The following is a 14,658-nucleotide window of genomic DNA, read 5'->3' as shown; positions in this document are numbered from 1 at the left end:
GCAAAAAGAAGTCGACTTGTGGCAAGTCAAGGACTCTGAAATCTGGCAGCTGAAGAGTTGGTCGAAGTTGGCTGCTAAACTGACTGTTCTTTATTTCTAAATATAGATATAGTAAGCAATGTTTGGCTCTGTTTGAGCAGAGAACAGAATTTGCACGGATGTGCCAAGTACTCCTCTTTTTTTTTTATTTAATGCGAGCAAATTTCCATTCTACTGTAATAAACTAATAAGCAGGCGCTAATTTGTCGCCGGCTGATTTGTCTTGGAATCTTTGTTTAGCCGCTGCAAAGACGCAAGAAGCTTTCAGCAGAGTTAATTACAAGTTAATCCATAGTGAAAATACAATGCGTTACTGAATAAAATATGAGTGAAGTTTACAGTCAATCGTTGTTTTTAGTTGAATTAGAAACGACTGTTGACTTTTTTCTTTTTCTTTACATGGAATACACTAAATGCGGCTAAATATGATAACAACCTTAATATAAATGCCCAATTATAACTCACTATCGTTATGATCTTAAAGACCAATAACAGAAAACGTTTTACAGCAAATCTGACCGATTTCTCTAAAACGGTGGAAACCGCTCTGGGTCTGCGCCCGTAGAGTTGAAATTTAACTCTCTAAAATCCTTACATTTTCATTCGTCATATCAGATAAAGTTCGCAAATATATACTAACAGAGGAGACTGACTGTACTTGGTTTGACTAGCGTCCAGAAGCGATAGCGACTCCCTTTTCAACTTGCTCGATAACAGCTCCAGTTACCTCTGTTCCTTTCTTGGACAAATCCAGAATGTTGTTCCAACGCTCTGAATCCACGCTCCACTCTCCGGTGGTTTTATCTTTATATCCATGGAACTCAATTCTGACCCCTGCATGGTAGGGCGGGAGGAAGGTTTTATCATGAAAGCTGAACTGAACCGACGCCCACTGTGTTTGAGCATCTGAGCCAGTTCTGGTTGGACTTTCATCGGCGCCAAACCACAGCATCTGAGTACCGCACGGGATGAACATGTTGACGCAATCGTCCTTCTTGTCAATCACAACTTTCCACTGATGGTCGTACCTATCCGTGAACGTAAACTCGAAGGGCAGTTTGGAATGTTTTTTTCCGTAGCGAAGCGTGTCGTAAGTGCGTGATCCTTCGATGTACAGCAGCTCGCCTCCCTTCTCTCGATAGACACTGTTCACACCCTCATATGTCACAAGTGCTGCTGGTGTAATCGCTATTCCGTCACAATAAATCTTCATCGTGCAAGACTTTTCCCAAAATTATCGGCGCACTTTGATAAGCTCCCAATGCAAGAGTCAGCAAGACTATAGTTGAAATGTGAAAGAAGTTCGCATTTTTTGCTTATTGGCTAAAAAATCATACGACTGCCATATGATGATCATGTGACTTGAGAACAATGGTACTTTGATGACTCATTTCATAGAGATAGTGGGTCGAGAGGACGGCTGAATGTCAGACTATGTTTTTCCGAGCAACGGGCCAAATCGCACTAAAGCCAGACAAATCAAAACTCGTTTACTTTATGTCAAAAATCTGTCGTCGCTTGACTTCGCGTATTTTTGCTTCAACCAAACATTCCAGAGGACGGGCAAACTTCAAAGTCTCCGATGACCTGCTCCGAGGCAGGACATATGGGATCGGACCAAACAACCGAAAATACAATAGCTGGTGTTTGTGTTTTAATTAAAACGTCAAAAGTGACGAGTATAGTAGCAGGGTTTAATTCCCGTTCTTATGTTACAATAGAACGTGACCTTTGTGTTTTCGCACGTTCTTCAGTTTGCAATATGTCGGATCCAAACAGCCCGCCAAACAGCTTTCCCAAAAGCAAACGGATGGTAGCTTTTCTCATTCGTAGCAGTTTCCTAAAATATTCGTCTGGGATTCTTGGGTCATTGTAATGAATGTCAAACCATGAATCGGCGGGTCGAGGGAGAACCCAAAACAATGCCGCAGCAAGGGTAAAATAAGTGGGGGGGGGGGGGGGCACACGAGCACAGGAGGCGCGAGCCGCTAGGGGGCTTGGGGGCATGCTCCCCCCGAAAATTTTGAAATCTAGAGGCTTGGAAATGCTATTTCCAGCGTTCTCCAAGAGCTATTTGTGATTTAAGCATATCGCAAATTTAAGACATTTTGACATTTTTGTGACATTTTGAGACATTTTTTTACACATTGTTGTCACCATTTCTGGTTTGTTTTAGTTTTTGGCTGTTTAATATTGTTGTGCATCTTCCTATGTACATTGAAAATGAAAAGAAGTACACATGTTATTGTTTCAAACCTCTCGGGAGATAAAATTTTATTTTCAACATTTTATACAGGTCTTTTACTTTTTGGGAAAAAACTGGGGGGGTACGCCCCCCCCCGGCCCCTCCCCTTGCTACGGCACTGCCCAAAAGTATGGATGCCTACGGCGATTTCGTCTTCGCCTTCAAATCTCGTACAGTCTCAGAAAAGCTCGCCCCTCTAGTTGTATTTGAGCAAGAGACAAAATTATCAGCATTATCCTCAGCTGCATCTGAAATTATATTATGAAATACTGATTCAACGCCAAGTACTGCATTTCGGCTTCGTCAAACGTAAACAAAACGCTAGTGCGATAGCGCGTGGACAACAGACAAATTGTCGGCGGACAAACTTTAGCCAAATCCTGGGGTGTAAACAAAACGTGGACCCCCCTTTCTGGACCCCCTACTGGACCCCTTTCTGGACCCCTTTAATTTTCGGTAAAAAAAAAATAAATAAGTACAAAAAAATAATATAATATTAAACAGGGCACATGACTCATCTGTTCTTCGACCGACGAGTTCGATTTCCCGGTTAAATTCCACAGCTTATTCCCGGTTGAAGTAATATCTCCTTATTGCAATCAACTACTTCGTCTAATTCCGTAATGTATTTGTGCAAAAACTTCCCAAAACGTCGAGATGTCAAGTGTACAAGTTCACCAATCGTATCCGCCATTTTGTTTCGAGCCGCCATATTGGATTTGCCGCTGACCAATATCTTACGCTTTGACATACTGGATTTTACATCCCAAATTATCTATTTTTGTTGTTTGCGTGGTAGTTTGTGATTTGATGGGGTTTTAAGTCCGTTAATTCCTTGCTAGCCGTCGCCCCCGTTCAAAAGTAAGAGAAAGAGACAAGGCAGGCCGACATCCTCCCAGATTTTGGCCAATTTTCCCACTTTCACGAATCGCTCGCCATCCAGCCTCGAGCAAGTTAAATACAGGTAATTTCACAAGATGTTTGCCGTAAATTGCTGCAATCGCTCGGTTCTGACATGCTTAACAGCCGCAGCGGATTTTCAAATTCACTGCAAAATCGCCATCGCCAGAGGATGTGGGCCATAGTGGTCTATCATAACTCCGATATAAAATTCAAATTTATTTATTCAGAAGTTAAATTACGTGATAACAACTAGAAATGCACTATCTGAGGGAAATCAAACTCGCCGGTCGAAGAACAGGTGAGTCGTGTGCCCTGTTTAATATTTATATTAATTTTTTTTTTAATTATTAATTTTTTACCAAAAATTCAAGGGGTCCAGAAAGGGGTCCAGAAGGGGGATCCAGAAAGGGGGGTCCACGTTTTGTCTACACCCCAAATCCTGTGGAGTTTGCCAAGGGACATTTGAAATGTCTGGCTCTAGTGCGATTCGGCCCATTCAATGATGCCATGGTTATAATGATGCATAACAGCTGTGACGAAGGCCACTGTAAAGGGTGCTCCTCAGGGAAGCCTCTGTAGTAGAGGGAGGCCTCTTCAGAAGGCTTTTACGGTACCATGGCATTGTCTTCGGATTTGCCTTTTAACGTGCATGGAGCTGACGCTAGGAGCTCCATTAAACCTTAATTTAGACCATTTCCGTTGCCTCGCGAGTACCTAACTGCTGCATCATACATGATTTCTTTGATGCGTTTTACTTTCAACACAACTGGTTTATCTAAAGCAATTGTTTCAGTTGGCGAACGGAGGGACTAACTGTGCACGAAGTAGCGCTTGCGGAATGACGATTGAGCATCCACTGCAGTTGTGCAGTGAATATATGTTATCCATACGTAAGGGTTATCTTTAGGCAAAAAATCCGGCTTATTTGTTACCTGCGCGAGGCATCAACTGTGGCGTAAAACAATAAGAAACATGCTTTTCTTCGTTTTTTTGATGTAGGTACGCTTAAGGAAAACAACATACACTTAGCAATAGGGAAAAGGGTCCAACAAGACGCACTGGGGTGTCCACGTTGTAAAATGTTATAATAAACATTTTTTTGTTGTTGTTGTTTTTGATAACGCCGACCAAAGCAACCAGTATGCGTGCCAAACAAGTTTACACACTGGCATTATGCAATAGTCCATTTTACAGTTGTCTGCTCAGTGACCTAGCCTTTGAATGGAGTGAGGCTGGAGGTGACCTTGTTTTGATACAGACCTCACTGCTTTTGTTGTGTTAATCATGTTGTTTTGATGCAAACTAGTTTGCATTTACATAATAAAGCAGAGAGGTTTGTATCAATGCAAGGTCACCTCCAGCCTCACTACCATTCAAAGGCCAGGTCACTTGGCAGGCAACTGTAAAATGGACTATTGCCTAATAGTACTAACAACTTTGCAACCACTTCTTTCACTGAAAAGTTGGCAGAGTTTGCTAAATATTTGAGAAAGCTATAAGCTAGAAAACGATATTTTTAAGAGATTATCCATGCAGCAATGTTTAGAGAAAATGAGCACGTGAATCCTCTATACCTATAACATTGCTTAGTGTCAGCAAAAAAAAAGCATGTTGTCAAATAATTAAGCTTGTCTTTATTGCACCTTGAAAGCGTTATTACAATCATTGCCTATCGATATATGTATACTCGGCTTACACACAATAGTTTGCACTCAGCTTAGTTATCAGCGAGAACTCAATAAAAAAAAAAACAATTAAAGTGTTCCATTATAACACAGACTATCATTGCTTACATGTAGATGTGAAAACATTATGACTCGAAGTATGGAGATTCGTAAATTAAAACAAAAGTAAGTATTAATTCCACTTTCTTAACGGTTCAAGTTTTTAACAATGCAAATAACGTGTTCAGGCAAAAAGAGTTTTTAACTCACATAGGCGACAGAGTGTATTTAGCATACTGTTACATTACCATTAAGTTCCAATCGCAAGGAATTTGTTTTGTTTGACTTGTGATACACGTGGAGTCACTCTGAGCTTACTTCGCAACTGATTAATTATACCTTTGTTTATATTTCTTTGAGAAAGTGCTCAAATATACATGACAATATTGTCAGTGGCTGGGAAGCAGGCGTGCGTAAAATCTAAAGCGATTGTTTGTTTCATCATCAGTAATGAAGACATTGCACTCAGGTAATAATAACTAAACAAGCTAGTAACTACGAAAAAAAGCAATCATACAAATTATCAGAAGGGTAAGTTCGATGTGCACGGAGTCACCTCCAGCTGTACTTCCACACACACCCACGTCACAGATCTCCAGACTTGTGCAGCGACCATTGCTAAACTTCTCCTCTGCTTTAATGTACTCAGGAAACGAGCATCGCCAACGAAACCCGGTGGGAGAATTGACATCAGGCACGCTGGTGTTGTTGGTGAAGGCGCAGAACGAGAACCCGGGTGGGATGACCAAAAACGAGCGGGATTCATATGTGACGATTTTGGCCTTGGTGACGGAATGGGAAACTCCACCTTTTACTTCTGCAGAGCCCTTGGCTGTAAGTGGACCGGCTTCCTTTTCTACCTCCGCTCTCAGCGTTCCTTCAATTGATACAGTTGTTGTCTTCTGGTTCACGTTTGAAGTCGACTTTTTCAATTCAAAGACGCAGGCACTGGAGTTTGCTCCAAACTTGGGGCAGAATTCGGTGGTTTCGGGAACTGCACAGTTCTCGCCCGCTTTCTTGGGGCCCGAGAGATCGGCGCATTTGTAAATGCTCCACCGAATGGATCCATCATTTTGATACATGACTCGTACCTGATTTGCTGGTTTGTTCCACGCGGTTCGCTCTTCTGATGATCCGCAGTACCATCGGATTTGTGTTTCCGAGTCACTCGGCAGTTTTATCCTCTTCGTTTCACCCTTGTTTACTCTCTGATTTAAAACAGTAATGTAATCCGCGCTTCTGCACTTGTCGGACGTAAATTCCACAGCCTCGCAGGTTTCAGCCTTCACAGCAATGCGGCTGAAGCTGTACATTGCTATAACAAAAGCAATAGCAACTGCGTACGCCATGGCTCAGTTAGACAAATGAAAGGAAAAAGAAATACGAACCAGCTATACAATTCTTCTTCAGCTATCTGCTTTCAGTTAGAGTGAAGCAACAGTTTTAAGCATGATCAGTTTATATATACATGGGTTGATGCAGAATTAATATCTGAATTCCTTATTTGGTACGCGTGTTAATTATTGTTCTTTTGAGCTATTGGTGCATGTAAAAACAACACAGTGCACGTGAAAAAAAGTCACAATCGAGAACACAGGAAGCACATTCCAGTACTGTGCGCGGCTGAGGTTGTTTGTCTCCAAGAAACTCACGTACAGGAAATACACACTATCATACTTGTATGATTTTTTCCCTTCCAAGAAAACAGGAAGAAAATAGTTCTGTTCCAGTCCTAGATACCGGGGTAATGAAATCATTCCGAAGTTTCGCAATTCAGATAAGATAATGTACCGTGTCACAACGACTTCAAAAAATATTAGTTTGGTTCTGTCCCGTTTTTTTTTATTTCTCATTACTCGGTTATAGTTTACTCTAGGTAAGTTTCAGAGTTTGTGATCCACAAAAAAAGCGGACAACAATGCTAGGTCATTTCCTCCACAATATTCTATTCTTTTAAAATAGTTTTCTTTTATTATCAAATTCTCACTATTTTTCTTGTCACCTTTTTACGCATTTTTATTCTGTACTTTTTTCACACATTTTTACCCTATATATTTATTCATTCGCGCCATTTTTATTATTCGTTAAAGGCTGCAGTTTGGCAGCCGAAAGCTTATATTTTAACAAATTTTTGACCAGAGAACGTCTCAAAAACATTTTTAAAAAAATAAAGTTATGCTTTATGCTTTTAACCTTGGGGACATGGCGATACGCCAAATGTTCACAAATTTATATAGCACAAATTTCATTAAAAATGATGAAATGCGCTTTGCATGGATACAAATAAAGTGTTGATTTTTTTCACTTCCCTTTTATTTAACGAATTCAGGCAAACAGTTCACTGAAGTAATGAAAAGTCACGTATGCGATTTAAAACCTAAAACTCGTTCAAACAACGAGTGGTTTGTGGTTTCGAGCACAATCACTATTATCCGCTTTAATTTTCCGAGCGTCCAATATATCAATAAGAATGACAAACCCTTTGTATCTTAATAGTTATCATGCCATAAGTTCCGCAATTGGATTATACCCGTGCAATAAGATTCAAACTTAGTAAACAAAACTCCAAGATATTTGGCCAAAGCTTGTGAAATCACCTAAGACCATGCTTACTTTTATCTTTTTTCTAGTTTCATCGATTATTTGGCTTAATTTTCACGGCCTTGCGTGCTAACGCAATAACACGCCAATTAGTCAAGACCAATTAAACATCTATAGAGATTGCACTGAACGGAGGAGGGTTGTGGGTTGCTGTGTTAAAAAGCCCACCGCAGACCCAATATCGGCTTTTATTGTTGTTGTTATTGTTAATAGTAGAAGTAGCAGTAGTATCGAAGTATCGAAGTAGTATAAGCTGTTTGCGCCTTTAACACATGCCGTACATGGCCAGTGTATTTTCTTAGAGGTTGAAAAAGAAGGTTGGATTCGGAGGAATGCCAAAAATGACAAAGTTGCAACAGCAACAATAAATGTTAATAACGGTGAACGTTTTATGTTGTTGAAAACGTTACATAAACAATAACGACCGGACATGAAAAAAATGCAAAATACACACATGCAGAAGTAGCAGTAGTATCGAAGTATCAAAGTAGTATAAACTGTTTGCGCCTTTAACACATGCCGTACATGGCCAGTGTATTTTCTTAGAGGTTGACAAAAGTTGGATTCGAAGGAATGCCAAAAATGACAAAGTTTCAACAGCAACAATAAATGTTAATAACGGTGAACGTTTTATGTTGTTGAAAACGTTACATAAACAATAACGACCGGAAATGAAAAAAATGCAAAATACACACATGCAATTCTGCTCTTCCACCGAGATGTTTTTAGACTTGTTTTTAGCTCCTGCATGTCATATGCTGAGATTTGGTATATTTGACCTTTTCGTTTTACGAAAGGCCATCCCAATAAAATGTTTTGTTTCCTATCGCCCGACGGACCCATTTTTTTCGAAAAGTAAAAAAAAATTCTAGATTCACTAGTCAAAGAAGCAAGTACTTCAATTTACAAGCACACGATCGTGTTTTATTAACAGCAATCGGTATGATGTGATGTCTTTGTCTTAAATAAAAATCGATACTACGTTATTTAAAGACTGTTAAGAAATAACGAACGAAAAGACCACGTTTTCGAGTTGACTTTGTAATCAGGCTTTCTTAATTAGCAGCTTTTTTGCCCGACTGACCGACTCACCATCACAAGAGACGGGGCGATGGGAAACGAAACATTTTATTGGGATGGCCAAATTAAAGTATTCGTTAAAGTTACAATGATGAACTTTATTTTGACGACGGGAGGTAAGGCACGTCTTCTGCCTCCTTGAACTTTAAACTTTAAAATTTGAACTTCATTGCTTCCATCTCATAACACACTTATCATAATATATTGATCTTCAGTTAAGTATTGCAAGCGATGCGGTAGTCGTTAGAAAGCAAAATTATTAAAGATATAGAGCCTTCAATATTAGAAATGTGCTTCTTCTTCTTTTTCTTCTTCTCCTTATGTTTTCATTTTTGCGTGTTTCTGAGGTGATCTGAATTAGAACGGGAACTTCTGTGTTATAGGAAGAATGAGTCACCATAGGCGTACGAGGCGGGGGGGGGGGGGGGGGGTGGGTGGGGGGTAACAAAGTCCAAATGGCTTTTGTGGTTCAAAAGTCCAAATTTCTCATTTATCTGCTTCGTTTCCTCCCGCAAATTGCTATAATCATATTTGATTTTTTTCGACGTTTTTGCTTGTTTACCACCTAAAAACGTAGAATAGGGGTTATGTGGACAAAATTTGGAACCACATATTTGTAAACTCTCAAGGGACTTTTTAATTTCTCAAGGGACTGTTTTAATTTCTCAAGGGATTACTTTCCGCTGTGGGTGATCACTTGCGATCTCGTGGAAAAAACGTGACTTGTCACATTTACAAACGTTATATAACAATTTTAAAAGTGACATGTCAGCTTTCTTATCTCAACGCACGTGTGTCTGAAAGGCGATCTATAAAAAGCGTCGCACAAACAATGGATTGCGTAACTAACACACGAATAAATAATCACTAGCACTTACATCGTTTAAAAATTACAAACGTCAAAAATTAACCATACCAAAAAACTCGCTCTTTTAAAAGATATTATTGAAGTCGGTTCAAAATTAGCCAAATTTGGTCGCTACATGCAAGCGCTATTCTATTGCCGTCGGTTTATGCGCAGCCTTTGCGAGGGTGAAGTCAGTTCTGGACATTCGAACCTGTCCATATCCACCGAGGGCGACTGTATCACAGAAGCCATCACGAGTTTAGGTTAGCCTGTGTACAGCTCTCCCGCTCGAGCTGGACGGCTGTACCAGACTAGTTTTAGGTTTTAAATCGTATACGTAACTTTTCATTACTTCAATGAAATGACTGAATTTCTTAAATAAAAGGGAATAGCAAAAATTCAGAAACACTATCTATGTATCCATGTAAAGCACATATATTTTTAATGAAATTGGTGCGATATATATATAAAATTTTTAAGTGACAAGGCAAAAAAAAATTGGCGACCTATACATGCTTAGGCCCTATTCACGCCATGTCCCCAAGATCATATGCATTTTACGTGGAGTAAAACTACCAAGAGTAAAACTTTAACCGAATAATGAGAAATAAAAAACGGAACAGAACCAAAATAATATTATGTGAAGTCGCTGTGACACGGTATATTTTTTTACCTGAAACTTCTGAATGATTTCATTTACCCGGTATTTAGGAGTGGAACTGACCTATTTTCTTCCTATTTTCTTGTTAAAGGGAAAAAATCATACAAGTTTAATAGTGTGTATTTCCTGTACGTGAGTTTCTTGGAAACAAACAAACCTCAGTCGCCCACAGCACTGGAATGTGCTTCCTGTTTTCTTGATTGGGAACAACCATCCTTCTTTACTTCATGTAATTTCACGATGAATAAAACAATATAGCATGCACATGGGACTAACAGAGTGAGCTCATTAATCTCAAGATTAAATAAGTTTACAAACGTTCGTGTTTCTTCTTTGTTCACTGTGTACGTTGTTTATACATGCAACAATAGCTCCAAACAACAATAATTAACACGTGTGCCAGATAAGGAATTCAGATTTTAAAAATTCGTCATCAAACCGTGTATATATAAACTGATCAGGCTTAAAACTGCTGCTTCACTCTAAAGCAGATAGCTGAAGAAGAATCGTCTAGCTTGTTCGCATTTCAATTTCCTTTCATTTGTCTAACTGAGCCCGGCATTGCGTACGCACTTGCTATTGCTTTTGTTTAGCAATGTCCCGCTTCAGCCACATTGCTGTGAAAGCTGAAAAAAAGCCGACTCAAGACAGACTAGACATAAAGAGAAAGCCCAGCATAGAATGCAATCATACTCAAGTCCTAGGGTAAACAGCTTCATTCCAAACTTGAGGTACAAATAATATTTGAAATGTGTATAAGTATATAAAAAGTAAAACTATATAAACGTGTGTCAGCTTCAAACTTAATAAGCGAGTAAATATTTGAAGAAGTATCGTTTATTAAAAAACTATAACCCTTAGCAGTCCTTGAACTGAAACGAATAATAGCAAAATTGGAAACACGCTTTTGCTGCCATTTTAAAGGCACACTTATTAACTAGTAAAAAATTGCAATCAGGCAACACATTATAATAACGGCAAGCCCGATGTGGATAGAATTGCTCCCATTGCACATGTTCCATATGATTGTTCCATCACTGCCGTAGTTGACTTGTAATTGATTTGCTGGTGTGTTCCATGCAGTACGCTCCTTGGATGATCCGCGGAACCACTGTACTTCTGTTTGCCGACTTGGAAGCTTGATTATCTTGGTTTCACCCTTGTTCACTCTTTCACCCACAACAGAAGTCAACAGTGATATAGTCGGCGCCTCCGCACTTGTCGGACACGGAATCCACGGACTGGCAGCTGTCAGATTTAGCCTCTGCAGCAGCGTGTTGAAAACTTAAACAGAACATGGCCATGACAAGAACGGGAACAGGTGAGTACGCCAACATCTTTCCAATTAGACTTGATTTAGTACAAGCGCTCCCAAAAGTTGGATTCGAGTTGGATAGCTGTTCTCTAGCCACACCTCTCACAGATAAATCGATCGTTTTGCTCTAGAATGGGTAAATTGATGACTTCTAGGTCTATTTATAATCAGTGAGTTAATAACTAGCCTCCTTATATGGTGCTCGCATACAATTGTTCTTTGAACTTTGATCTTTGATGCTTGAAAAAGTGAAACATCCAATAATAAGTCAAAGAAACGGGAGCATATTTCAAAATTGATTGTGTTTTTGTTTTAATGTTTCCTTTGACGTACAGGACTCACAGCCAAACGACCGCACAAGTTTTGATTATCACTTCCAAGGTTAAAAGAAAAACCGGAAGATAATTACTTTCCGCTACAAACCGCATAATGGGTTTATTCGCTTTTATGTTTCCTTTCAGTCATGACTTACAGGATTCACACCTTATAAACACCCACAACAGTTTATTATTTACCAGGTTGAAAGAAAAACAGGAAGATGATTCCGGCCTTTACGCAACTAACCGCATGAGTTCGTACTCACGGCTTTTGTTTCCTTTCACTTACAGGATTTATACCCAATAAACTTCCACGCAGGTTTATTACTTGCAAAATTTTAAGAAAAACAGGAAGATAATTCCTTTCCGCTACTAACATGATGAGTAAGACTATCCCATTGAAGGTTACCCAGCTCGTTGAAATTCACTTTTAACCGCGTGAACAGATAGGCTATCTTGGACACCCGTTTATAATAATAAACTTTTCAAGTACATTAAGACATCAAAAAACATTGTCTGCAGAAAGATGCAGCTGGAAAAATTGTTTGGACAGAGAGCGCCACGGAAAATTTTCCAGTCTTTTCTTTCAGAAGCTTACAACCGCAATTTTACTTTGTTCTACGTTTACCTTAAGTTCTATCAAGTCTCCCTTCTCTTTAACTCCTCTCCCCTGTAGTAGAGGGAGGCTTCTTCATTGAGCTTTTACGTTACCATTGCATTGTCTTCGGATTTGCTTCTTTACGTGAAGCTGAACACTAGTTTTTCGAACATTGTCAGTGTTGCACGAACTAGCGGAATGACAATTGAGCATCCACTGAAATCGTACAGTGAATGTATTCTATCGTGAGGGTTATTTTGAGGCCAATAGCCGGCTTATTTTTCACCTGGGCAAGGTATCAACTGTGGCGTAAAGCAATAAGAATTAAACATGCTTTTCTTCGTTGTTTTGATGTAGGTACGCTAAAGGAAAACGAATATTTTTCTGGACACACACTTAACAATTGGAAGACGAACTGGGGTTTCTACAGTGTAAAATTTTATAACAAACAGGTTATTTTTTCGTTTTTGATACGCGGACCAAAACAACCAGTATGCCGTTGCCAAACAAGTTTAACAATAGATTAAAGATCCCGAAAGTACACACTGGGATTTTGTAATTGTCTAATAGTACTGACAACTTTGCAGCCACTTTTTTCACCACTTTACTGCAAATTTGGCCGTAATGTGTGAGTTTGCTAATTCTTTCAGAAAGCTAGCACACGATAATGTTAAGAGATTATCCAGCAGTTTGTAGAGACAAAGAGCACGTGAATCCTCTATACCTGACACATTTCTCAGTGTCAGCAGTCGACTATCTCAGAAAAGAGCATGTTGTCACATAATTAAGCTAGTCTTTATTGGAATTTGAAAGCGTTACAATCATTGCCTATCGATATATGTATACTCGGCTTACACACAACAGTTTGCACTCAGCTAAGTTATCAGCGAGAACTCAATAAAAACAATTAAAGTTTTCCATTACAACATTGCTTACATGTAGATGTGAAAACTTCATGACTCGAAGTATGGAGATTTGTAAAATAAAAAAAATATTAATTCCACTTTCTTAACGGCTCAACGTTTTAAAAAAATTAAATGTTCAGGCACAAAAAGTTTTTAACTCACATAGGCAACAGAGTGTATTTTATATACTGTTACATTACCATTAAGTTTCAATCGCAAGGAATTTGTTTTGTTCGACTTGTGATACACGCGGAGTCACGCTAAGCTTAATTCTCAATTGATTAATTATATTTTTGTTTATATTTCTTTGAGAAATTGCTCAAATATACATGACAATATTGTCAGCGGCTAGGAAGCATGCGTGCGTAAAATCTAAAGCGATTGTTTGTTTCATCATCAGTAATGAAGACATTGCACTCAGGTTATAACTGAACAAGCTAGTAAATACGAAAAAAAGCAATCATGGAAATTATCAGAAGAGCAAGTTCGATGTGCACGGAATCACCTCCACTGTCGACATCTGCTGTCCTTCCACAAACACCCACGTCACAGATCTCCAGACTTGTGCAGCGACCATTGCTAAACTTCTCCTCTGCTTTAATGTACTCAGGAAACGAGCATCGCCAACGAAACCCGGTGGGAGAATTAACGTCAGGCACACTGGTGTTGTTGGTGAAGGCGCAGAAAGAGAACCCGGGTGGGATGACCAAAAACGTTCGAGATTCATATGTGACGATTTTGGCCTTGGTGATGGAATGGGAAACTCCACCTTTTACTTCTGCAGAGCCCTTGGCTGTAAGTGGACCGGCTTTCTTTTCTACCTCCGCTCTCAGTGTTCCTTCAATTGATACAGTTGTTGTCTTCTGATTAACGTTTGAAGTCGACTTTTTCAACTCAAAGACGCAGGCACTGGAGTTTGCTCCAAATTTGGGGCAAAATTCCGTGGTTTCGGGAACTGCACAGTTCTCTCCCGCTTTCTTGGGGCCCGAGAGATCGGCACATTTGTAAATGCTCCACCGAATGGATCCATCATTTTGATACATGACTCGTACCTGATTTGCTGGTTTGTTCCACGCGGTTCGCTCCTCTGATGACCCGCAGTACCATCGGATTTGTGTTTCCGAGTCACTTGGCAGTTTTATCCTCTTCGTTTCACCTTTGTGTACTCTCTGATTTAAAACGGTAATGTAATCCGCGCTTCTGCACTTGTCGGACGTGAATTCTACAGCCTCGCAGGTTTCAGCCTTCACAGCAATGCGGCTGAAGCTGGACATTGCTATAACAAAAGTAATAGCAACTGCGTACGCCATGGCTCAGATGGACAAATGAAGGAAAAAAAGAAGTGCGAACCAGCTATACAATTATTCTTCAGCTATCTGCTTTCAGTTAGAGTGAAGCAACAGTTTTATGCCTGATCAGTTTA

General features: G+C 39.6%; 1 protein-coding gene across 1 annotated transcript in view; it reads right to left on the bottom strand.

Moving 5' to 3' along the window:
• Positions 1-127: 127 nt before the first annotated feature.
• The window catches only part of LOC144665873 (uncharacterized), a 34,189-nt gene continuing 19,658 nt past the window's right edge, over positions 128-14,658 (bottom strand). The window contains exon 2 of the mRNA XM_078527158.1: positions 128-1,294. Within this exon, the coding sequence (XP_078383284.1) occupies positions 707-1,252 (546 nt within the window). The 5' untranslated portion in view covers positions 1,253-1,294 and the 3' untranslated portion in view covers positions 128-706. The remainder of the gene's footprint in view (positions 1,295-14,658) is intronic.

This window comes from Oculina patagonica, chromosome 1 (assembly GCF_052425735.1).
Source record: "Oculina patagonica isolate OP01 chromosome 1, crgOcupat, whole genome shotgun sequence".
In the NCBI taxonomy this organism is placed as follows: Eukaryota; Metazoa; Cnidaria; class Anthozoa; order Scleractinia; family Oculinidae; genus Oculina; species Oculina patagonica.
The sequence above is the reverse complement of the archived record's forward strand: the minus strand, read 5'-3'. Positions and strand labels throughout refer to the sequence as shown.